The sequence below is a fragment of the Genypterus blacodes genome, unplaced genomic scaffold (genome assembly GCF_046128005.1).
Source record: "Genypterus blacodes isolate CSIRO-AG114 ecotype Tasmania unplaced genomic scaffold, CSIRO-AGI_Gbla_v1 ptg000030l_1, whole genome shotgun sequence".
Taxonomy (NCBI): domain Eukaryota; kingdom Metazoa; phylum Chordata; class Actinopteri; order Ophidiiformes; family Ophidiidae; genus Genypterus; species Genypterus blacodes.
This window is the reverse complement of record NW_027466843.1, coordinates 3,122,074-3,147,327: the sequence shown is the minus strand read 5'-3', so window position 1 is coordinate 3,147,327 and position 25,254 is coordinate 3,122,074. Positions and strand designations below refer to the sequence as shown.

At 45.2% G+C, this 25,254-nt stretch overlaps 1 protein-coding gene across 4 annotated transcripts; it reads left to right on the top strand.

The window, feature by feature from the left end:
• Nucleotides 1-3,630: 3,630 nt before the first annotated feature.
• Nucleotides 3,631-25,028, top strand: ctnnd1 (catenin (cadherin-associated protein), delta 1). Of its 4 annotated transcripts, none has more exons than XM_076145215.1 (21): nt 3,631-3,726; nt 11,767-11,841; nt 11,925-12,050; nt 12,179-12,459; nt 12,656-12,746; nt 12,945-13,132; nt 13,335-13,584; nt 14,103-14,174; nt 14,600-14,750; nt 15,025-15,223; nt 16,733-16,850; nt 17,126-17,282; nt 19,163-19,228; nt 19,371-19,498; nt 19,916-20,066; nt 20,169-20,364; nt 20,673-20,866; nt 21,295-21,342; nt 21,507-21,589; nt 22,402-22,496; nt 22,858-24,551. In XM_076145215.1, exons 3-20 carry the CDS (start codon nt 11,928-11,930, stop codon nt 22,459-22,461), a joined length of 2,556 nt encoding a protein of 851 aa, XP_076001330.1. In that variant the 5' UTR covers nt 3,631-3,726; nt 11,767-11,841; nt 11,925-11,927; the 3' UTR covers nt 22,462-22,496; nt 22,858-24,551. The 4 variants fall into 4 exon arrangements, with proteins under 4 accessions (XP_076001330.1, XP_076001331.1, XP_076001328.1 ...); XM_076145216.1 differs by lacking the exon at nt 3,631-3,726 and adding an exon at nt 4,581-4,605; XM_076145213.1 differs by lacking the exon at nt 3,631-3,726 and adding an exon at nt 9,532-9,687.
• Nucleotides 25,029-25,254: the final 226 nt, after the last annotated feature.

The window sequence follows — 25,254 nt, the reverse complement described above, 5'->3', positions numbered from 1 at the left end:
AGGTTAAATTGACATTGCCACGGACGCGTGTTTTCTAAGGTTTTCTTTTCCTTTGAAATCAGGGACGTAATTCCACAGTAGTCTTGAAAACGTGTTTTAAAAACATATTCTTATTAATCCAGAGGCCGTTCATGCGTATTTTGGCGAGATCTACAGGGAGGCAGTAGCTCAGTGGGTAGAGCCTCCGCTTGGGAACCGGAGGGTTGCCGGTTCAAGCCCCTGCCGAGGTGCCCCTGAGCAAGGCACCGAACCCTCAATTGCTCCCCCCTCTCTGAAGGGTGGTAATGTAATGTAAGTCGCTTTGCATAAAAAAAGCGTCTGCCAAATGCTGGTAATGGAATGAATTTCTCAGACCCCTTTCTCACCAGGTCAGGGGGGCGTGGTGCGCGTAAAGTTCTCCACACCCAATTTAGCTGAATGTTTTCTACTCAGTAACCTCTTTTCGCCCTATAGAATTGTCTGCTTCTCTGCCTTAAGTACAGAGTGGGCAGGAGGTCATAAAATTACTTATTCTTTTGCTGGGGATGTGGCTTGCTGGGTGAGAAGCTATGTGTCCTGTCCTGAGTGCTGCTGTCTGCAAATATGTGCTGCTGTCTAAAACAACTATACAATACAATCTGTATTTCTATAGTAGTCACACATGTAAAATGAAGAGACCTCAGACAGGTCGTCACCAATTGATGGGGCTGTGTGTGGTGTGTGAGTGAAAGCAGTCTATGTGTAGTGAGTGAGTGAGTGAGTGTGTGTATGTGAGCTTAGTGTGTGTGTGTGCCTGTGTGTGTGTGAGACAGACAGAGCCCTTGATGGGCGACGTGTTAACCGTCTTTGTCTCGAAGTTCAGGTAGTTATCCTCCACTTCTAGTCATATGTATGTTTCTTGGGCCTTCTCTGGTGAGTCTACTGAGTGTTGTGTATTTGGCTCAGACGATTTGGAGCCAGTATCTTGAGTGTGAATGTAACCTTATGTCGACCATACAATTCTTATATTTACAATAAATAGATTATATTTTATATCTTACACCATGGTCACCAAGATCAGTGTTCAAGTTGCTACATGCGCTCACACAGAAGAATATATATGTAATTATATAAGACATTATTATTAGAATTGTGATATTTATTCCTAATCGTACCCCCCGGCCTTACTTATTACCCCTTAACCACTAACCTCCTCTTCCCCCTCTTTTTAAATTTGAATGTCATCATTTCCTAGAATATGAATATATTAATAGATATATTCAAAGAATATTAAAGATATTTGAATATTCAGACATATATATATACCATATCAGGTGTTGGAAAGATCCAACTGCAAAAGGAGCATAATGGACTTTCGACTACTTGTGTCTGATTGTGTAAAGCATATTGTATACATTTGAAATGTATAAAATGAGGTCAGCAACGAGGTCTACAAAGTCTGGATGCAAGCTGGCAGATGATGTAACCCGTGTGGTAAAATAAAAGGTAACCTCATACTACATATCACAGGATTACTGTCAGTGACAACATATACATGGGAATGATCCTTCCACGCCAAGTAAAGGCTCAAAACGTGGCTCAGGAGTGGAAGTTACAGCATGTTCATTGGGAAATTAAATTCTCTCTTTTATCAACAAAAAACAAATTTTAGCACAATTGGTTGTCATAGTTGTTAATGGCATCATCATCATGAGTGATGTCACGGTTGTTAATGGCATCATCATCACGAGTGATGTCACGGTTGTTAATGACATCTCATCATGAGTGAAGTCCAGTTCTTCATGACACCATCATGAAATATGTCACAGTTGTTTATGACATCATTGACACACTACATTAAGAGTCATGAATGATGTCATTGCACATGCTATATTACAGGCTGGCTCTAAGACGTTAACAGTGCTTCACCCACATAATTACTGCGTGTGTCCAGACAAGGTAAGTTTCTATTCAGTCTTCAGGGAAGTAGAAGATGTTTACACATGTGGAATGTTGGGGAAATGTTTATGGTTGAGATGTGTTTGAATGATAACTTATTTTCGCCTTTCTTTCTACTTTTCATCTGTGGTAAGTCTTAGTTTAGTCTTAGTCTAACTAAGTCTAGAAGATGTAAATCTGATATAGGATGGAGAAGTAGTAGGTAGAGATAGACCAGATGTTAGGCTTTGTCAGGGCTATAAAGATCTGGTACAAGCCTGGAGAAATTGTCTTTCTCTTCTGCTTTGCATGTAGTGGTACAGAGTAATAAACTGATAATTCTATTCCTGTGAGTCTACGTGGTGAATTGGCTCTAACACTGAGGCCATGGTTCTCTGTCAGAAAATGGTGGAATGTCTTCTCCAAGTGGGGAGTGAGTTCCTGAGTGTCTTGTTCATGAGTGAGGGTAGAATGGAGGCAGCTTGGTGCCACATCTACAGTGATGCGGGCAGAACTAAACTATAAACCGGTTGATATATTTCTAACTTATACAGACAGGACGGGTGATGCTGATTCGCTGAGAATGGTTAGGCAGGGAAAAAGTGTGTGTGAGTGTGGCAGGTGCCTTTGGAGAAGTCTGCACATGTTTAGTAAGAGTATAGCGACATTTATTGGATATTTACGGTACTGCATCACTTTGGAAGGACAAAGCTATCCGTTTACTTGCAGTTGCTCTGGATTGTTGTTTAGACTTTTCTTTTCTTTTTTTTTTTAGATGTGTCTGTTTTCAAAGCAAATTACAATGTGAAATGCAAAGTTCAAAATCATAACGTGGATAGACAATGTACAATGTAAAACAAGGACAAAAGATCAAATTACAAGGTTTGGTGCAGGTTGAAGAGCACACACTTTGATACCAGGAACGCTGGCCAGGTGCTCCAAGTTAGAATTCACATGGTTTCACCCAACTAAGGAAAGCACAAACACATACAACCACAAACAAGGTCCGAGGGAGCTGAGGCTGTAACGTGAGTAAACAAACAAGAATAACTTTGATTGTTGAAGATTTTGCATGATTGAAAAAAACAAAAGCAATTCATTTCATTTAATGTGCCTATGCGATCTGAGTCCAGTAGTAATACAGGAGGTTAAAGCAGTGTTATGTTGTTATTTTAATCTTTTTAAAAATCCGTTTAGATAGAAAATTAGATAAAGGCGTATAATTCCACATGATGGCCACACGGGAGCGACATCACAACGTTTGTAATGAATGGCATTTCATCAATTACAAGAATTTGTATCCCAATTTTTCAAAACCAATAGTATGTGGCCGGGCTTTTAATAGCTTGAAGTTGACAAAACGTTAACACTTTATTGTAGGCTAATTAGTCAGGTAGAAATAAGCTAAATAAATTTCTCACTGCTTCAGGAGAATGGAAAATGACTTTTGTTCAATATGATTTGTTTATGTTGTTTTATTTATTAACTCATACGATCTCAATTCACAATTTCTGTACTACAACAACAACTACTACTACAACTATTCATGATCAGAACTGACAATAAAATAAATTCCAAGGTGCTGTTGTTGCTCGGTAGTTTAATTGCATATTAACTATACCTCCCTGTATGAAAGCGACACAGAATATTCATCATGTCAGCGTTGACATTATATGAATAATAACACGTCAAACGTGTCTCTTATAATATCGAGCGTTATGATCCAGTAGATTTCTCCATGCGCCCTCCTCTTCCCCCCCAGCGGAGAGGAAGGAAGAGAGGAGACAAGTGAACAACAAGCCGAGACACGGAGGCTTGGAAGCTGCATAGGTGGGTGTTTGCTCTGTGTTTCATTGTAACTTTTCGCCCGGCAGTGGACACTTTTATTCGGTCACTTGTATGCGTCCGTCCGCTTTTGCCGAGCTGCTTTTGTTGTTACATCCCAACTCAGTGCGCGGATCGAGCTTTCGATCGTAGCGCAGCGGCGGCGGCGGGTCCCCACTTTGAGCCAGTCGGCTAGGCTAGGCTAGGCTAGGCCTGAATCCAGCTCGCAAACACTTATGGACTTTTAAAAAAACAAGCCAAGTTGTCTCCGGAATCGGTAATGTGTTTGTGTTTTGTGCTTTTCAGAGCGGCTAGTTGTGATTTATTGCCACTGGAGAGAGAAGACGCTTAAAATGTATGACGTTGTTCATTGTAAAGTGTAGCTTTTGTAGGCTCTCTTGGCTAGCGGCAGCAGCTAACCTAGCTAGCACCAGTCGTGAGCTTTGGTGACAAACGCGACTAATCGAGACTGTAAATCTTTGATAGAAGGGAAAAGTCGAACGAAGCTTGTTGTTAAAACTTCACCGACACCGCAGCGGTATCAATAACACTTCCCACGCCGACATAGCAGGTATCTATGGATGCCTTGGTCTTTTTTTATATCAGGGCGATGCTTCACGATACTGTTATAGCTTTCGCTGCCACTTTCAAACTCTGACGGTCGCGCTGTAAACACTTTATGAACATGAAACACGCATTTAGCCCGAACTCGGAGCTTTCAGGACAGGTGAGAGTACACGGAAGTGCCCGACCCGCCCGTCGCGTCACACACCGTAACCGGAGAGTCAAAGTCCAATCTCGGCTCTTATCATTTGACCGTTAATGTGTTTCTTTTGAAACGCCCGTTCGCCATTGACAACCGGGCAGAGCGCTCGAGCTTCACAGGTGATCACGTCAGTCTGTTTGCCTTTGAGTTGTATTCATGTGTCTCTCGTGTGTGTGTGTTTGGTGTTTCTGCAGCTGTCTTTGATGTGGTCAGCCAGGTAGAGGAGTTACACACTCGCACACACTCACAGACACACACATGGTGGTGGAGGACGAAAGCAGAACCTGTTGAGTGGGTCTGCGTGTGTGGGGTGTGGCAAGGTGGCAGGCGGGGTTGTTGTTGCTTCATTATTCAGTCTCTTCTGAAGCAACACACACACCCACACTAACTAATCTCAATTTACAGTGCCAGTGGATGGAGTGTGAACACCGGGCTGACTGTTCTTCGGTGGGATAGTTTTGGATTAGGCTTGAATCTGCTATGAAATCCAGCTGCATACCAATGACCTCCAGACTAACCTGAACCTGAATATTTGCTGTCCTGATGAAGGCTGTTGTGAATCATTGATATCTGTTGATATGATCAGCTGATCAGTCATGGGCATACTTGGCATATTTGCCTCCTAAATGTCCCTGCAGGCATGTCCGTGTGTTGACCTGCCGGAACAGGAGATTGAGGAGATTGAATTTGGGTTTGGACATGCTCTTTGCTCTTTGCTACTTAAGAACCGTCCTCTCTTGAGACGCAGACAGGAGGCGGACCGATCACAAGTTTGACATTTCTTACGCTTGCCTGGGATTTGTTCCGAGGCCGCGTTGTCTGAAGGTGGCCGAGATGTTGCAGCCCAGCCAGTTGTTTTGTCCAGGGTATCATTTGCGCGGCTGTGTAATGACGGGCTGCCAGAGGACACCACGGGTGTGTCCCTCTGACACACGGAAGCTGGGCTTTTCTTGCCTTTGCCCCTCCTCCCCGTTTCAAATTCACCCCTGTCGCTCTTGTAACAGTTACACCTGCAGTCTGTGTTTATACTGTGTGTGTGTGTGTGAATGCCGAGGCCGCCATCCAGACGGGGGTGGAGATGCACTACGCTGCGTGTGATCACATTGAAAGTCAAAGTGCACTGATTTGTAAAGCTGTAAACTGAGCCGCCCTCATAGTCGACGGTTAACTTACTGGCAAGGTTGAGTCAGTCAGAACCTTTATGGTCCCCTTACAGTAATTTAACCTACTGCATTGTTAACCTGTGGTCCCACGAGCACCGTCCTCACTGCTGTCCTCAGGTCATCTGTACACACTGTGGAATGAGGATTTGAAGTTAGATTCATAACTAATGTTTTTATTTATGACGTATTTATATATCTTTGACTTCCGGTGTATCATGTCTGTATCTGAAGTCAATGTGGAGGTGTGTCTACTGTATATTTGACTAGATTTGGAGCTGAGTGACGCTGTCTAAAACAAACAATGTTCCTGATACAACACTTCCGTTACTGTGGTGACATTGTGTGCGTAACTGATGCTACTTTGATGTTTGCTAATATTGAAATTAGGGCTCGACTGTAACCAAGTGTATCAACGAATCTGTTGCTGATCTCAGACAGTTTTTCACCAGAATCTTCATGCTACTCAGACAAACAAAGCTGAAAGTGAGCCAACTCTAGAAAGGAAATACTGTGCTGCTGTGGTGTTGTTTATAAAGGTTGTCTTTACATTGGATGTTGCCGGGGTAAATGTGAGCGTTCTTGTGATACAGATTCATGGTTGTGTCGCTCAGCTGTAGTAAAGACGTTTTTCTTTTCGCCCTTTTTTTGCCCCATGATTTATAGTTGCGTGCACGTTTCCTTCCTGGCTAAGAATAGTAAGTTGGTGTACTGCAGATTAGACAGCTGGCCTTGCTGAGCCCCATGAAAAATCTGGGTGAATGAGCGTGGGTGTGTGTGTGCATGCGCAGCTACCACACTGTACCAAAATTGTAGGCCTACATAGGCCACATAAAGTAAGTGTGTGTGTGTGTGTGTGTGTGTGTGTGTGTGTGTGTGTGTGTGTGTGTGTGTGTGTGTGTGTGTGTGTGTGTGTGTGTGTGTGTGTGTGTGTGTGTGTGTGTGTGTGTGTGTGTGTTTTTCACGGTTTGAAGTCTATGGATGGCAAAGGCGGTAGTTGTTGGATGTGGGCCAAGGTTTGCACACACATACACACACACTCGCACCAAATCTGTATGTGACCATTCAAATGAGGCTGAGTCAGCAAAGCATCCGGCCAAGCCACAACGGCATTTTACCGTGTGTGTGTGTGTGTGTGTGTGTGTGTGTGTGTGTGTGTGTGTGTGTGTGTGTGTGTGTGTGTGTGTGTGTGTGTGTGTGTGTGTGTGTGTGTGTGTGTGTGTGTGTGTGTGTGTGTGTGTGTGTGTGTGTGTGTGTGTGTGTGTGTGTGTGTGTGTGTGTGTGTGTGTGTGTGTGTGTGTGTACGTCTACCACAACCACCAATGACTGAGTTGCTGAAATAGCAATGATAGCGTAGGATAATGGAGGAATTCAGTGCAGTCGGGAACACTCAGTGAGCAGCAGGCAATGGACAGAGTGGCTGCGATGGTGCACTTCATAAAGTTTTCAGTGAACTGTGGACACTAATAGGCCGTCGTATGGACTCGTGCGTCTGTGTGTTTGTGTACAGGTTGGGACCTTAAGTGGCTGGGCTTTGTAAGGCCAGAGCGCTGCCATTAGCAGATAGGATAGAGTGGCGCTGCTAATGGTCTCACCATAGATTAATCAGTAATGTCAGGGCCTTAAGTGGCTGAAGCCATTTCTACCACTCTCACTAAACTGCTCCCTGCCATAAGAATGTTAGAGGGGGAACTCGCACTACTACAGAGGCTGCAGCAGTCTTCTTCTGTGCTTTGCCATCTTAACATAGCAGCTCAAGAACAACTCAGATTGGGTTGTGTTGTTGTGTTGACTTATCTGCTGTGTGCCTTCATTACATCTTAGCCACAATGAAAGGCACAGAGCTTGGATAAACCCACTCCAAATAACGTCAAATCATCATTCAAGTTTGTGTGTATTGTCTGCTAAGGACGAGCTTTGTTGGTTTGTGGTGAGACGTCCCGATTGGTCTCCGAGAAATGAACGGCGCCCACTCTCCCTTCTCAGAACAGCAAAGTCCGGCGAGAGAGACACGGTGCCGGTTGTGAGAGGATGACTGCGGCGAAATGAACGAGTGAAGGGGCCGCCTTGTTAGGACGGCTCCCAACAGCTGGGGCAGGATGGGACACGCTAAATCTCTCCCTGGAATGTCTAGCTGTGTGTGTGTGTGTGTGTGTGTGTGTGTGTGTGTGTGTGTGTGTGTGTGTGTGTGTGTGTGTGTGTGTGTGTGTGTGTGTGTGTGTGTGTGTGTGTGTGTGTGTGTGTGTGTGTGTGTGTGTGTGTGTGTGTGTGTGTGTGTGTGTGTGTGTGTGTGTGTGTGTGTGTGTGTGTGTGTGTGTGTGTGTGTGTGTGTGTGTGTGTGTGTCGTCCGTGAAGGTGTTTTCTAGGGGAAAGTGTAGAAAACAGTGACCGACATGATTATCTCCAGAACGCGCAACTGATTTGTTTGAGTTTTCAAGGATAAAACCCACGTCAATCTTTATTTAGTCTCTGACACACACACACACACACACACACACACACACACTGAGGCAGAGAGGGAGACACACAGATTCTCTCACATAATTCTTTCTCGCACAGATGTCTGCACAGATGTCTGCTAACACTGGCATACTTGCACTCTCAGACTTAATACAGGTCTCATTGTTCACTCAGTCAGGTGTGTGTGTGTCTGTGTCTGTGTGTGTGTGTGTGTTCACGTCCATGTGCCCAGTGGAATGGAGAGCAGATTTGATCTACCCGAGTCACAGTGAACTTTGAAGTTGGAAATGATTTTTGGTTTTGGGGATGAGCCCAGGTTCTTGTGGTTGAGCTTCCAGACAGAGAGTGATGAGGTCGTTCTCCACATTTTGCATTCAAAATATTCTGTTCAGATACATTTTTGGTTGGTGGCGGTTTGTGAGCGCTGATTGTAAGTGAATGAAACAAATGCTACTGCCAGGTTTTGTGACATCTCCATTGATTTCTGTGATTTATTTGTACAATTGATTTCATGTAGCAAACGGATGCAGCCATTGATGTTGTTGTGATTCATCATAACGTTTGAGGGAATAAGATTGATTCACCCATCTAAAGTATTTAAAAGCATTTGACATGCATCTTTTACAATGAAGTGTATCATCAGGTGTTTCCATATTATCCTGTGTTTGTATTCTATGCAGCATGGAGCTCATGGCCATCCTCTTTACCTGTGAAGATTTAGTTTGCCATTGTTTTTAAATGCATACATGTTGGCGTCATATTATCCCATTGCAGTGACTTTCTTTTATGGAATGTATATCTTACATCTGTATCCAGCAAACCTCTCTGTCGTCTCCCTCCGCCCTTTGAGTGGAGAAGTGCTAACAAGCTCCACACCGGAGCTGAAACACGCCGCGATTCTTCCCCTTCGCAGCTCTCACTTTCTATTTTTAAGCCTTTACAGTAAAAAGGTGAAGAAAGGCTCTGACGCTTGTTTTCCTCCCTCCCGTCCTCGTGCTGACGCCCGTCCTGCCTTTAATTAAAACCCAAGTCTGACTTTTATAAATGGATTCTGGAGCCATCAGCTCTTCCTGTTTGTTGCTCTTCTCTTTTTTTATGACTCTGCACTTGCTTCTCTCTTCTCTCAGTTTTTTTTAATCTTCTCTCACTTTGCCTCCCTGCGTCAGCTCCTGCTGCTTCTTTCACCTCAAAGTATCAACCTCATTAGCACTTGTGTGTGTGCGCGTTTGTGTGTGTGTGCGCTGGGTGGAAGCTACCTACTGTGAGACCCATCTGTTTTTATACCTTTGTGCTTTGGTCTCTGTTGATATCTGTTTTATGATTAAATCCCTCAGTTGGTGAAATCTCTCTTCTTGCTTTCTGGTGGTGACCCTGCCCTCTCCTGTCCTCTCCTGTCCTCTCCTGTCCTCTCCTGTCCTCTGATCTGCTCTCAGTGTGTGAATGGAGCAGTGTGCGAGTACGGCCTCCCTGCTGGCCTCCGTGCGGGAGCAGGAGAGGCAGTTTGAGATGCTGAGCCGAGCTCTGGAGGAGGAGCGGCGGTCGTGTGCCGGTACCCTGCCCCGCCCCCTCCCCGCCATGCAGGTAACGCCGAAATGAACCCCACCCCCGCTCATCTCCCCCATTCACACTTCCTCCATCGTCATCTCTCCAGGACTCTCCCAAGTTCCCACCTCACCCGTCGTCATTCCCAAACCATCTCTGTCAACTTGGCTTAACGGCCGAAAACCCTCGGCCGAGCCCGGGGGGTACAAATGCCTCCTCAGTGGGCTTTTAATCAGGCTGGTCTCTTGGAAGTGTCCTGTATGGAATTTAAAAGAAATAAAGAAAATGCCAAGCCTGTCGAGGACGTAATTTGTCCAGCGGTGATCATGCATCATCATCATCATCTCCATCCTCCATAGCTTTCTCAGCCAACTGTCTCATTAAATAACAGCCTTCATCATCATCATCATCTTCATCATCATCATCATCATCATCATCATCCTCCTCCTCCTCCTCCTCCCGTCATCCTCAAGCTTCACGTTGACATCAATCTTCCTCTAACACCCCCATGTCTCTTGGCAGACAGAGAGATGTCTTGTTCTTGTTAGATAGTGATGTCCAGCTTCCTCTGCACCGTCAAGCTGCTTCATTCAGATTTGGTTGGATAGTAACAGAAGACACACCCCCCCTTTGCTGCGGTGGTACAGTAGGTAAAATGTGTCAAAGGTGAAGGCAGACCTGTTTCGTCAGTGCTAAGGATTTGGTAAAACTCTTGATTTCCTTGTCATTAAGTGTGTGTTTTGTATCTGAACCATGTTCCAAGGTTGTTGGTTTACTCACACACCCAGTTAATCTTGCATGAGCCAGTCACCTGATTCACAGGCTGACAAGAGTCTTCATGCTCTTCATTTGCCTCGCAGACACATGCACGCACACACCCATACTCGCTCATTCATTTGCTTCCCTCTCGACATGCTGGTTCACCAGCGTGCGCACAAATAAATGGTCATACACACGGACACATGTATGTAGATGCATACCGGCCCCTGCGGCAGACTCTTCAAAACAGTCAGGCCCTCCCCTCCCCTCCCGCCTCTTCACTTCTTCTTCTTTGACTCCCCGACTCACACCCGTTTAGCAGTCACGTCCCAGGCCCCAGGTAATTGATCGTAATGTAATGTAATGTAATGTAATGTAATTGCAGGAGCCGATAAGCGGCGGGATTGTCTTCTTGTAGGTAGGGTCAGAATGTGTGTAGAGAAAGTGAGAGCGAAAGAGAGAGAAATGTGGCCTGTGCTGGTTCTTATCTCTCTCTCTTGTATGTGTTTACATAGCCCAAAGGCTCCAGCATGCCTTTGCCACTCTCCCAGGCAGCACAACATGACCTCAGTCTTCACTGACAGGTTCCCACACGCTCGCATCTGCCTAGGACTTCCTACTGTTCTCTCAGGTTGCGTGTTTTCCCTTTAAGTCACGCCTGCGTTTCACGTTAACATTCCTGTCTTTTTGATCTTGGCTGTGACGTATTCTACGCAAGAGCCATTTCCTGTTTTAGCGGGCAGGTTTTCATTCGTTGAAGGTAAGAGGCTATTTTAGGTGCGGCAGTAACTTTGGTGAGCACTTCCCCAGCTTGATGCATTCTTTCACCTCCTTTAGTTGTGCAGGCGTAGGGGTCAGTGGAGACGGTGTGTGTGTAGCTGTGGCAGAAATGGTAAAGGCACCACACCCGTGACAGGAGTTTGCAATGCCAGTGTTGTTGGCTTGACACATGATGAAAAGAGGTTTACTTCTGCTTGTTGCTCTGCCGATCATCATCATTCATGCCATTACTCACCAGCTTCCATCTGTGCTCTTCATCTTGATTTCAGTTATTTCACTAATTAATTTGGATGAGTGTGTTTTGTTCAGGTTACTTGACATTTTCAATTAGGGGTCAAGATGTTTGCAAACTGTGTGAGCTGATCTAGAGTGTTGTCTTTAAATACTGATACCTACTTTACTATGACGATTCTATAAAACAAATAAAAACTCCATGCAAGTAATTGGAGCTCAATGCCCATAAAGTCTCACTTTCAATCATTCACTTGCTTGGACACTGGTGTGTTTCCGTCTACATGCACAGAGACGTCCTTGTGATCAACTACTCATGCCCTGCTCCCTGCTTGTTCCTTTCTGTAGAACGGCCGCCATCCTTGTGATGCAGACATAGAGAGGCTCACACTGAACGAAGGTTACATCAACGGGTCACATCACGTAAGCGCCTATCGAAACTCTTCATTCATTTCAGTCCAATCTCATTGGGGAAATTTGTATTTGAGGATTATTCTGATCCGTAGTTCATGATGGAGCCTGGTCAGATGGTGCAGGAGACGTATACAGTGGAGGAAGACCCGCAGCTTTCTCCGCCTGTTATCTCCGTGGAGACAGATGAGGATGGGACCACTCGGCGCACAGAAACCACGGTAACATGAGAACTGAATGGAAACTAGAATCATGAAGTTGAATTTTTGTTATTGGAGTGTGTTGTCTGGCATGATTGTAGCCGGTCTTAATCCCTCATCACCTACTGTTCCCCTTTATGCTGTTTAAGGTAAAGAAAGCAGTAAAGACCACCACCACTCGTACAGTCATCCCCTCCGTGTCAGACACCCTTTCTGTGGATGGCGGGGGTTCAGTGGTCGGGGGCTACACCACGCCTATGGTCTACAGGCCGAGCCCAGGAGGACCGGTGCCCATGGACTACCCCACACACACTGTCCCCCGCAACTACCACTATGGACCCCCAGGGGGCTATGAAGACTACAGAGGTGCCCCTCCCCCTGAGGCTTACGCCAGTCTCAGCAGGGGTGGAAGGATGGACGAACGCTATAGGTATTGGAAATATGGCTTTGAAAAAGGTCATGTTTGTGTTCGTATAGAACATCCGGGTTTCTAGTCACCATCTGTGGCAGAGTATTGGATACCTTTGGTCTGATCCTACCCTCCCTGCCTCTTCTTCTTCCCTTCTCTCCTCGTTTTCCTTTGCTCTCCAAACAACCCGCTCATTCTTTTTTTCCACTCTCTTCAGACCGGTTCACCCAGATGGCTACCGAACGCTGGATCCAAGCTACAGAGCCCACAGCAGGAACCAGCTGGACCCCTATGCTGCTCAACCACAGGTATGTTATTAATGTGCAGCACCTGCACAGGTCAAGTGAGCATTGGGCCTACACTACACTGCTTTTGGTATTTCGCTTGCCTGCTTTTCAGGAGTTGAACAGGATTTCCAAGTGATAAATGTTTAATCAGCCTCTTTATTACGGCAGGTGGCAAATGGATTTTATCATTTTTGGACTTTAAACCCTGTCTTTGTGTAGGTTGGCCGCATGGGAAGTGCTATGGAGCTCTCCTCCATCCCGAGGTATGTCGCAGAGCCATACGGTCTGGAGGATGATCAGCGCAGCATGGGCTATGATGATCCTGATTACGGCATGGGCCACCCCATGCACTTCAGCACTGTGCCTCGTAACCTTGGCTTCCCCCACGGGCCCCCGCGCAGGACAGGGTAAGTCCTGCAGAAATATGTGTTCCTGCTGTGTTGTCTGTAAAGGGTGACACGGATGACATTTACGTTGTGTATGTACTTGATGTGTACAATTGGGTTTATGTGTGTGAAGCCTGCGGTGATGCGGGATCAAAACAAAACTCAGCTGTCTTATGTCCTCGGGTAAAAACCTGTATCTAAGTCTCCTCTACCCCATCCTCAGAAGTTACGAGGGGACTCTGGATGGAGACATGAGTGGTCCAGGGGACATGTACTATTGGGGAGGAGCACCAGTGGCCCACGGCGAAAGAGGAAGCATGGCATCTCTGGACAGCACTCTAAGGAAACCGGCCCCCGGGACCTGGCGTCAGCCGGAACTGCCAGAGGTCATCGCCATGCTCAACTACAGGCTGGACCCAGTCAAGAGCAATGCAGCTGCATATCTGCAACATCTTACTTACAAGAACGATAAAGTAAGAAATCCACACGTGAAAGCAAATAATACGAGCCTGACAGGAATTTTGACAAAATTACAAAAACGCCTGATTCAGACAAAGGTGATTGAATTGAAAATGGGATTCGGGGAGGAAGAGGACACGGCAGCATGTTTCTATGGCACACTTGCATTGCAATGTACCATCTTATAATTTTATTTTAAATTATATTGATGGGTTTTGGGCGTGTTTATTTCTTTTCAAACTATAACTGATCTAAAAATGTAACGTTTTTCTTTGCTTCACTCGATAAAGGCAGGGGAAGTGCAGTGTAGGCTAAACCAGCTCTGTCTTCAAATATGCTGTCTTGGTTCTGTGCTTTGCTTTGTTTACTTATATTATTTGTTTGTCTTTGCATTGTAGTTGGTTTTGTCGTTTATTGTCTTGGGTCATTTCACTGGTCCCTCTGAGATCTGCTTTCGTCTTAGTGGAGTATTTCTACAACAATCACTTGACACAGCGGCACATTAACTGTCCTCTCCTTTTTTCCTTTTTAGGTGAAATCTGACGTGCGTCGCATGAAGGGCATTCCAGCGCTGGTCTCCATGCTGGACAACCCAAACAAAGAGGTCAGTTTCCTGTCTTCCTCACTGCTCTTGCTGAGAGCTTGGTGGCACTTACAGTGCAGCTTAGGGATGCATTTGTTCGGGATACTGAGATCTTTAATTTGCTCTCAGGCAGCTGTTAGGACCCAAAGGACCTGAGATGCCAGATGGTCTTATTAACACTTAAGCAAAATTTCATCACCACAACAAAAGCGGAATAAGTGTTGCTCATTTGGCAGTTTTTAGTCAAAATCCCTGTAGGTCCGCGTCCATATGAGTCCGTGGTTTGTCTATGACTACTTGACTGTATAACCATGTAGTCAAATAAAGGGCCTGCTGTGTCTGTAGTGTGAAAATCCCTGACGCTTCAACAATGTGTACAAACGAGAAATCAGTGCTCCTGTCATAAATCACCTTAATGAGCAGTGTGTGCATCATGGGTGTTACAGGTGCACTATGCGGCCTGCGGTGCGCTGAAGAACATCTCGTACGGCAAAGATCACGACAACAAGATCGCCATCAAGAACTGTGACGGAGTGCCCGCTTTAGTCAGGCTGCTGAGGAAGACCCGTGATCAGGACCTCACCGACACGATCACAGGTCAGAGGAACGTTCACACTCAGACTGTACGTATTTCACTCAATGTTTTCTGGCGGTAACCATAATTGGGATCACGGCTGTTTATAGCGATTTCACTCACTTGTCACTATGATGACCGGCATCTTGCCCGAGTGTCATTTTCCAGGATACACAGCGCAGTGTCTCACATGACAATGTTCTTTCTGAATAAATTCCAGTCTTAGGTCTGCACTCTTACCCTATAACCTTCTCATTAGCATTTCCTTCACTTCTAAATTCTCGCCTGTCCTCTCAGGTACACTGTGGAACCTGTCGTCTCACGACTCTGTGAAAATGGAGATTGTGGACCACGCGCTGCATGCCCTCTCAGATGAAGTGATGGTGCCTCATTCGGGCTGGGAGCGCGGCAGCAACGGCGGAGGAGGGGAGGAAAACTGCAAACCCAGACATCTGGAGTGGGAGACGGCCCTCACCAACACAGCAGGCTGCCTAAGGTTTGTTTTAGATATTAACGGAAAGTTGTACCATATAGTTTTAGGATACACAAGGAAGAAGGCAATGGCTAGTTAAGAGAGAAGACCTTAGGGAATCTGGACGGTAAATGAGGCACATCTGAGAGGTTGGCCCAGGGAATTAGAGAGTTTATAGGGAGGGAGCAAGCGAAGTCGAGGACAGTGGGGCATTGACTTATACAGTGTAAACAGTGTGTACAAGCCTACGGCTGGGTTATCGGTGCATTCCCCTCGGCCAGGCAGTTAATTACAAGGTTCACATGTGGGCCTGGAAAAGTATGTGATCAATTAGGTAACTTAGAAGGTTTACACAGTCGTAGTCGCGGGAGTGGTCTGGACAATATTCTCCCAGTTCATCCCATGACTTTATATTGGAAGTGATCGTCATTGCATGCCGTTGCTGATATTGAAATGAATCCATACCAGTCGATGTTCTGATCACTGAGGTGCTCCAGTTTAGATTAAATTAAATCACATGGGACATTAATCTCGTAATCTAAATGTAAACCAACAATATATAATGTATCTTTCCACCTGCTCAGGTCAGCAGAGGAATTGGGAATAGTACCTCAGTAATAGTAATCAGACCTGCTGATTATACAAAAACAGCCTGAACGATCAAATCCTACAGGCAGTAGTTTGAACTTGTTTATCGAAAAACATTGTCAGTGAGCAATCTGCATATCTAAACAGCCTTCTTTCACTGCTTTTTAATCAGGAGAACTAGCAGGTCTGTTAATACGTTACTTAAAAGGTTATGACAGTGGTGAAAGGTCTAAGACTCTGTCCAGCTCTCTCTCTGCTCGCAGCACTCTCATGTTGTGAAGGAGACCAGTATTCATTTTCACTTTGCACAGACATGGTGTACTGCCAAAGACAATACTGGACATGAGAGTTTTATAAATACTGCAAATGGACAGCCTCTCAGTGTTCTGCAGCATTGCTTTGATTTATTCATTGTTTAGTTTGGTCTAGAAGAGCATAAAAGTCAACTTTCTGAAATGATAAGTGACATCACTGCCCCCTGCTGTCACAGGGACTGTCCTCGTATTGTGTGGGAGGGTGTGTGTGTGTAACCGGGGATAAAGGCCAAGGCTGAATACCACTGTGCACAGTTGTCCTCTTCATGCTCCTTTCTTTGAATTGTTCCGCATCAGTGAAGGAGGGATCTAATGGTTCTCAGTTTGCACCTTGTTAACGCACATCCAGCTTTGTGATCTAGAAAGAGGACTGAGGGAGAGAGGGAAGGAAATTGGTGTGGCGTTGTAACCGGATCGTGCCAAAGAGCACTGTCTTTATAAACCGGAAGATTACCAGGAGTTTCACTCAAACAGCACTCTGGGTTTTGTGCACTGGAATGCTTTTGTAGCCTGGACTCCTCCTCTTCCCTCTAAATCTACTGCCTCATTTATTTCTCTTAACCGTTCACTCTGCTAATCCCTGCTTTTTGTTCTCGTTTCTGCTCTTCTCAACTTTCCGCCCCCTCGAAAGAAATGTGAGTTCGGAGCGGAGCGAGGCCAGGAGGAAGCTGAGAGAGTGCACAGGATTGGTCGATTCGCTCATGTACATCGTCCAGTCCCAGATTGACTGTAAAGATGTGGACAATAAGGTATGTGGAACTCTCGTCTGTTAAATATTAAACCTGTCAGACATTTAGTGACTCTTATCCAGGCTCTATTTCTACATCACTGAAATGAGCAAGCATTGGATGTTGTCCAAGTGGATGTGTGAATGATAATACAAGAGGAAGTGCTTGGATAATCATACTGAAAGGGGTGTGTTGAGCGAGGATGTTGTGCATTATGGTGAAGGTGATGTAATATGCTGAAATTAAGTTTAACTTTCAGGAGACTCCTAACTTTATTTCCCTCTCTCTTTCCGCAGTTGATAGAGAACAGTGTGTGTCTGCTGCGGAACCTGTCCTATCATGTGCATCGCGAAATCCCCGGCTGTGAGCGCTTCCAGGAGGCCGCGCCCATCAACCAGGGCCCCGCCCCCTCCACCCAGAAGGGCGGCTGCTTCAGCTCCCGCAAGGGCAAAGGTCCGTGCAAAAGAGAGCTGTGTGTTTACTCAGTCGATAGGAGGCACATTTAGGATTGCAGTGATGTCACTGTTGAAACCAGTGTCTCAGTGGTACTAGTGGACTGATACTCACACACACTCACACACACACAACAGCACATACAGGAATGTCAGCTATTTTCCCAATTCAAAGAATGCTCATCATCTCCAACTGCACTTGTTTGTATGTCACTGAGCACACTGATTTATTTCTTTTAATCTTCTATACTCTTGGTTGTTTTTTGGTTTTGCCAAGGTCATTACAGCCACAACATTAAAACCACTGACAGGTGAACTGATTCTGTGGCACCTTTCAAGGGGTGGGCTAGTTTAGGCAGCAAGTAAACAGTCAGTTCTCAAAGTTGATGTCTTGAAAGCAGGAAAATGAGCGTGTAAAGATCTGAGTGGTCAGTACCTACCTAAAGTGGTTCAAGGAAGGACAGCCGATGAACCAGCAACAGGGTCATGGGCTCATGATCAGAAGAAGTTGGCTATGATAGACCGAACACACAGTGCATGGCTGTGTTAGCCCAGGGTGCCCACGCTGAGCCCTGTCCACAGCCAAAAGAGCCAACAATGGGTACGTGAGCGTTGGCACTGGGACATGGAGCAATGGAAGAAGGTGGTCTGGTCTGATGAATCACGTTTGTGCGTTGTTTGCCTGCGGAAGAGGATGCACTATGGGAAGAAGGGAAGCCGACGGGGGCTGTGTGAGGATCTGGGCAATGTTCTGCTGGGAAACCTTGTGTCCTGGCATTCATCTGGATATTACAGAAATTGATCCGGATAGGTTTGCGGAGCGTAACAAAGAGTTCAAAGTGCTGCAATCCAATCTGATCCAATCCATTGAGGCCCCACCTCGCAAATGTACAGGACTTAAAGGTTCTGCTGCTAACATCTTCATGCCAGATAACACAGGACACCTTCAGAGGTCTTGAGGAGTCGGTGCCATATTGGCAGCACGAGAGGGACCTACGCAATATTAGGCCTGTGGTTTTAAGGTTGTGGCTGGTGGCACAGCAGCATTTTCTACATACAGATTACACAAGTTTGCTGTAATGCGGTTGTTTATACATGCTAAGAGATGATTGTATTCATGTTGACATAATAGAAGATTTCAAACAGTCTTACATCAAAATAACAGTTGAATAAGAAAGGTCCTACAGAAGAGCATCCAGTAGCCAGGATGTGAACGATATGAAATGGAAACACATGCCAGTGTGTCCTTAAACGTGGTTCACCCTGCACCTTTACTTTCATTCCCGGCATGTCTCATTGCTGCTCCTGTCTGTGCGGTGGCAGAGCTGCAATCGGGATGCGAGCGGATGTTCACAGGGTTGTTGCTCCGTTATGGCTCCTTTCCTCTTACTTAAATGCTCTCTCTTCCTCCTGTCCTTTGCCATTCTCCTCTCCCTCTTCCTCCCATGTTTCCCTCTCCTTTCTCCCGTCTCCATCCTTCTCTCTCTCTCTCCCCTCTTTTGCGCGGGGCTACAGATGAGTGGTTTTCCAAAGGTAAGCTCTTGCTTCTGTATCACCTGCACTTTGCTTTTGCTGCCTGCTCCCGTAGTTTGTTTTAAAGCGATCCGTAGCAGAAGCTGTAGATTAGCAGTAGACTAGCTGAGCTAACTGGTTTGGGTAACTTGTCTTACTAACGTGCACAACAATCTCACTCTCTGTCATCGAGGTATGGTGACGCACTCAGAGCATGTAGTAGTATTAGGTCAGTGTGTGTCTCTCCCTCACCGTACTCGTCTAACCAATTTAGAGCGTATTGACTTAACAGTGGCGCTAGATGCCAGTAATAAACAAAGTCCAGGCTATTTGGTGCGTTTCTAATGCTGTAATATTGATTGGTTCTAGGCAGGAAAGATGAGGATGCAGCTGCAGACATAATAGACATTCCAAAGAGGACTGCACCTGCCAAAGGTAACTATCAGCCAAAGCCTCACACAATTCACCTCTTTATGCGGGGCGATGAAAAGGTGTTTGTAACCTTTAAACCTCTTCCTCACCCTTTTGTCCTTTTGAAATAATCATCCGCCCGGCGTTCTCCCCCCCTCTCCTCTAGGTTACGAGCTGTTGTACCAGCCAGAGGTGGTGCGTATTTACACCTCCCTGCTGAGGGAGTCCAAGAACCCCACTGTGCTGGAAGCCTCAGCCGGAGCCGTTCAGAACCTGTGTGCCGGGCGCTGGACCGTAAGTCGGGCCCTGCGGAGCTGCTATCCGCCGTCGTCATATTTCATTTCATAACACCGACTCTCCATGTGCTGAGTAAACACGCCTGCTGAACGCCTGGGATCTGCGCAAATGTTAACCTTAGAGTTTTGCAGACACAGGCACAGACACTTTCTCTCCTAACTACTTGGTCAAAATCAGAGAATGTATAGAATCATTCCATATTTTGTCATTCTAACTGCAGTTTTTGACATTGAAACCATTTGTTAGATGAAGCGACATAGAATTCATGAATAATATGTTTACATTGTGCCTTCCTAAGTTCTTTTCATACATATTACCATTCAGCTGATGCTAATGCTAATGCCCCCTCCCTGCCTTATGTTAGCAACTTCTTAAAGGACCCTAATTTAAAAACGAACGCCTGTCTCTGTGTAGTATGGCCGATATATCCGTGCCCTGCTGCGTCAGGAGAAGGGCCTTCCCATGATGACCGAGCTACTGGCCCATGGCAACGACCGCGTGGTCAGGGCCATGTCTGGAGCTCTGCGCAACCTGGCTATCGACGCACGCAACAGAGATCTACTAGGTAAGCCTCGGAACGCTCTGTGAGGTGGATGTTATATTTAAAAACACCCAGGGATGAACAGTAAGTTGAGTGCATTATTGTAATGTTTAACCACTTTCTCAGGTAAACATGCCGTGCCTCACCTGGTGGCCAACCTTCCCGGCGGTGGTCAGAGCCAACCGGTGCGAGCGCTCTCAGAGGAGACGGTGGTGTCGGTATTGAGCACGCTGCATGAGGTTCTGGGCTCCAGTCTGGAGGCCGCCAAGACTCTCAGGGCCTCGCAGGGAATCGAGAGATTGGTGCTCATCAACAAGGACGGGTAAGCTGGAGGGTAGCGGTGTGTATGGGAGTATACTGCGTTGTGAGATGATGGAAACCGCCAAGTGTGTGTGTATGCATCGGACGACAAACTGTGTGTATATCTGTATATGAGTGAGGTAATATCGGGATCATAATAATACATCTCTCAGCCCATTTATAGGTCTGTGGGATGTTTTTGAGTCCAGGTCTACAAATTACTAGCCTGTTATGATTACATGTTGGTAGTAATTACCTTCATTACGGGTGCACCATACATCCTATCTCCTTTTTCACTCCCTCTCTCTCTCTCTCTCGCTCCCTCACCAGCAATCGTTCTGAGCGGGAGGTACGCGGGGCCGGCCTGGTGCTCCAGACAGTTTGGGCCTACAAGGAGCTGCGGCGCACCTTGGAGAAGGACGGCTGGAAGAAGACGGACTTCATGATCAACCTAAACCCTCCCAGCAATAACACCAGGGCCAACGGAGGATATGAGGACAGCACACTGCCGCTCATAGACAAAGGTCAGGCATCCACGTGCAGTAGGCGTCTCTGTAAAGCCTCTGTGTGAGCTGAGACGATACTCAAGAGTGTTGTCAGTAGGGAGCTGTGTGTAGATGGGCACAAACTCAAGATATACACTCCATTGTTTTGTGTGTGCCATGGAGAATTAGTTAAAGTCAATTATTTAATGTTTAAGTGCTTCAATTGACTTTTTAATTCATTCAAAAGGATTGCGTAATCTCCTTGGCACAGTTTTGCAAAACTCGCTCTTCATGTGAAACTGTGATCGGAAATGCCAGCTGGCTCATGTCTGACATAGAAATATACTCTCTTTCTCCCACGCAGTGTTTTTGTGAAAGCTTTCTACTGAATGGGTTACACTGTGTAAAGTAATCAGCCAGAGCAAACAATATCTGTGCTCATTCTGTTTTGTGCGTGTTCACCACAGGGGGCAAAGGGGACCGGGACATGATTCCAATGAATGACATGGGACCAGGTAAGTGTGACTTCAGAACACACACACACACACACACACACACACACACACACACACACACACACACACACACACACACACACACACACACACACACACACACAGAGGTACAAAGCAGCACAGGCACCTCTTACACCACATCTCTCTCGCCGCCTCCTCCTCAGATGCCTACTCCACACTGGACCAGAGAGGGAGAAGGAACACTCTGGATAACACACTCGAACCTGCTGTCAGCGACGCAGTACAGGTAAGCACACGCACAACACCTGTAGTTGTCATAAACATTGTAACTTCGACAGGTTTAGGTTTATCCAGGATTTGGAAATATGTTGGATTTCACAAGACGTGGCATAAACCTGTTCCGTTTTATTTGCACAGTTCTAAGGTTTAGTGTGGATTCTGTAAAGCTTAGCAGTAAAAGGTAGATCTAAACCATACTGCAGCCTTTTAATGATGTCTGTGTGAAGTAATTGCAGTAAATTAGGCTTCAGTCAGTCCAGGCTGCCACAAAGCTAAATCCTAGCTTATTATAAATGAGTCCAGAATGAAAGGTTTTCAAATAAGGGAAAAACAAAACAGTGAAGTGAAGTACTGCTTGTTCTGAAAGGTGTTAACATACTGTGAAGTCAACTGTTTCAAAACATTAAAAACACAGAACTGGGAGTGAGAATAAAAAGTGGGTGATCATGTTCAGCAAAGTCACCTTGCGAGTTTGCAGGTGAAGGCAGCAGCAGCGTGTGAACAGATCTGCTCACACATCCACCCACAGGCAGCATGTTGGCACACGTTTTGTGAAAGCACTGCGATTATAATCTCTTTCTCATCATTTCCACATAAGAGTTCCTTTTTTACCCCCTCTGCAACACGACCTAACGTTAAACTAACCTTTTGTAACCCCCGTTTATCTGACTGACAACTGTCTGGCTGTTCTGTTTCCTTTCACATTCTTCTCTTTCTTTGTTTTTTCTCTTCTCTTTTTCACACTTGGTTTCTCTTCATTCTCTCTCTAACACACCCTCTTTCTCTGACTCTCTCACTCTCTGACTCTCTCACTCTCAGGGAGGGATGTATGGGGAGAGGCAGGCCTCTCTGCCTCTTATGGATTCTTACGATGGTTAGGCTACACCCACTGTCACACTGCATGTCAGCGCATGGTATGTGTGTCCCACCGGCTGCTCCTATCAACTCACTGCATGGCCTCACATTGGTTTTGTATCTGAAATGTGTGTGGTTGACACCCAAAGTGACAGTGACCGTCTGTATTTTGACTGTTTTCTTGCTCCCACAACCGGCGATAAGTGTGAAAACTATTGTCCTCGTGAGATTTTGCAGTTTGTTTAATTTCTTTCAACCTGTGCTGCTTGCCTTGCCCACAGTCACTATTGTGTAATGTATTGTTTACCGTATTACAAAAGCATCCACTCTGGAGCTTTTAAATGTTGCAGTGTTCTGTCTTGCATAGGCATGAGTTGCTTTGAATGATTGATTGCCACATTTTTTCCTTTCTTCCCACAGAAAAACTGATTGTGTGCATCACAAGACGACAGCCTCCTCCCACCTACTGCCCTTGCTGAATCGACAATGCTCACTGAGGGACCACTACACTACCCATGAGACTGAACGCCAGTCCCAGTTGCTCTTCTGTCCCGCTTCTCTCTTTCAGTCTCTTCTCTCGCTTCCTCTGTTACATTCCTTCTCTGCACCTGACTGACAAACAGACGTGAGCCATTAAAGAAACCGCACGGAAAAAAGTGTGGTGGCTCTACATTCCCTGCGGACAACAGGACGCGACACTATGACCACTTTGTGTTCTGCAAGACCCGAAATCTCAAAACCACTCGACAAGATACAGCGGCCTCTCACAACACTTATCAACACTACAATTGCACCACACAACACTACAGTTTGCTTGGCTAAAACTTCCGCCTCCTTTGACAGCACTGCTGTTCCAGGCAGAACGAGCAGGGAATGTGGCTTCATCTGGGACCCTTTTGTAATTCTTGGAGGTTGGAGCGCAGACTTCCTGGAGATTTGCCAAACGAATCACAAAGAACTGTTGGAATCAGAACAGGACACTTTCTGGGGAAATTTTACATAAATGGTTATTACATGTTTTCGGGGAATAGCTTTTTTCCCCCCTCACGCCGATTAAGTACTACAAAATTATTTCCTACCACTGAACCAATGTTTATTGACCTAATTGGATTCCTGTAAAGCTTCTGTTCTAGTGATGGTTGTCCTTGCTTTGCGCTGTACCACAGTAATGTACATACACGTGCCAAATGACACTACCGCTACTGCTGCAACTGCCAATATTCAGTGCAAAAACTTGTCCTCACAACACAGACTCGCACAGCAGTCGCACTAAAAACAGTCACCCGCTTTGTTTTGTGTATGCAGTTGTGTGAAGAGTCTGTGACGGTCCTTTGTCAAGCTGCATGGGGATGTTGCCTTTTCTGTATTTGATTCATTCATATTAAAGGGGTGGAGAATCCGACCATTTACAGGCAGAAGTAGGATGCACAGACCAGATTTACCATTATCCACCCATGTTGGACTTGGCGGAAAATTCTGTTTCTGTTAAATGTAAAACACTAACTTTTTTTGGGAGATATCACATGATGTGACCAAGTCAGTGGGTGCATTTCCTTATATCTTCAGGTCTATGATATTGATATGAATGTGTCATCAATCTCTAGATCTCTAACAGTGTCTTTGTGGGCTAACTGGAGTGCCTCACTCATTCAGTTTAGGTCTGATGGGTGCGTCCAAAATGACATGCGTAAACCAGTCAAGGTGTTCATTCTTCGTTACTCAGTGGAATTATACGGAACTCAGCAGCTTTATATTCTGCACTGTAAAGGAATATATTGTATGTAAGTAAGACTGTGAATTTGGTCTTTTTTCTGTTGGGATTGTTTTTATAGGATGTAAGACTCTGAGTTCTGTATAATTTCTTGCTTCACAAACCTGTATTCACCTGGCCACGAATCTACAGAACAGTAAATGAGAGAGGACACATTTTGCCTACATTTCCATAGTAAAGTGCTTTTTGTGTAAAAGACTGCATACTCCTAGTGCTGAGTGAGATGTAGATACTTACTGAGCGGATGATTAAAAGAGGCACTAGGGGATATTATGTGTGTTCTTTTGTTCTTTTTTTTTTTTTTTTTTTTTTTAAAGTTTGTTTTCCATGCCCATTGAAACACTACACTCTCAAAATAACTTGCCTTCAAAAGTGGATGGACTAAATCTGAGACTAGAGGACAGCAAGGGTTCATTTGAAATGTCATCTGTGTAAGGAGGCATAGATCTGAATTTGCTATTAGGTAAAGCAGAGAAGAATAAAAGCACATATAAACTATATTATACAAGAGAATATTTGTTAATTTTAATGGTTTTATGTATTTCTTTTTTTTAATATTTTATTTTGGGGGTTTAATTGTTTTGGGTGCTCTGGGTGAACGCATATGCAATCAGTTTTTCTTTTTTGTTTGATTGAAAACATTCGCAATTTATGTCTTGATTCAATATGAAATGACTTAGTTTAAATACTTTCCAACTCATCAGTCATCAAATACTGGAATATTAATGAAAAGCTGATTCTGGACTACACCTTAATCTCTTTGCCTTGGCTCTTAAAGTTGCACATCCTCATTTATGAATGAAATATGTAACTAGCAATACTGTTTTTAATAAAAAAAGGAAAAAAAAGAAAATGATTTTTCAACACCTTTGTTTTCTATTTGCCTCTTTGTCTAGTCTGTGTCGTAGTTTATAATTAGTTTAAAAACGCAGATATTGAGATGTCCATTTTTCTTTTTACACCGTTTATCCCACTCAAACGTGTCTGGCTGGCTTGTCATTTCATAGGACGGTCGGGGGCTCTTACTTGCGAACGTAGGTTTAATT

Excerpts from the sequence above, each read along its gene's own strand:
- ctnnd1 (XM_076145213.1), top strand. The coding sequence starts at position 9,547 with ATGGAGCAGTGTGCGAGTACGGCCTCCCTGCTGGCCTCCGTGCGGGAG. Across the intron at positions 20,867-21,294 it reads ACTGCCGCTCATAGACAAAG|GGGGCAAAGGGGACCGGGAC; the intron begins GTCAGGCATCCA and ends TGTTCACCACAG. Across the intron at positions 21,590-22,401 it reads CTGTCAGCGACGCAGTACAG|GGAGGGATGTATGGGGAGAG; the intron begins GTAAGCACACGC and ends TCTCACTCTCAG.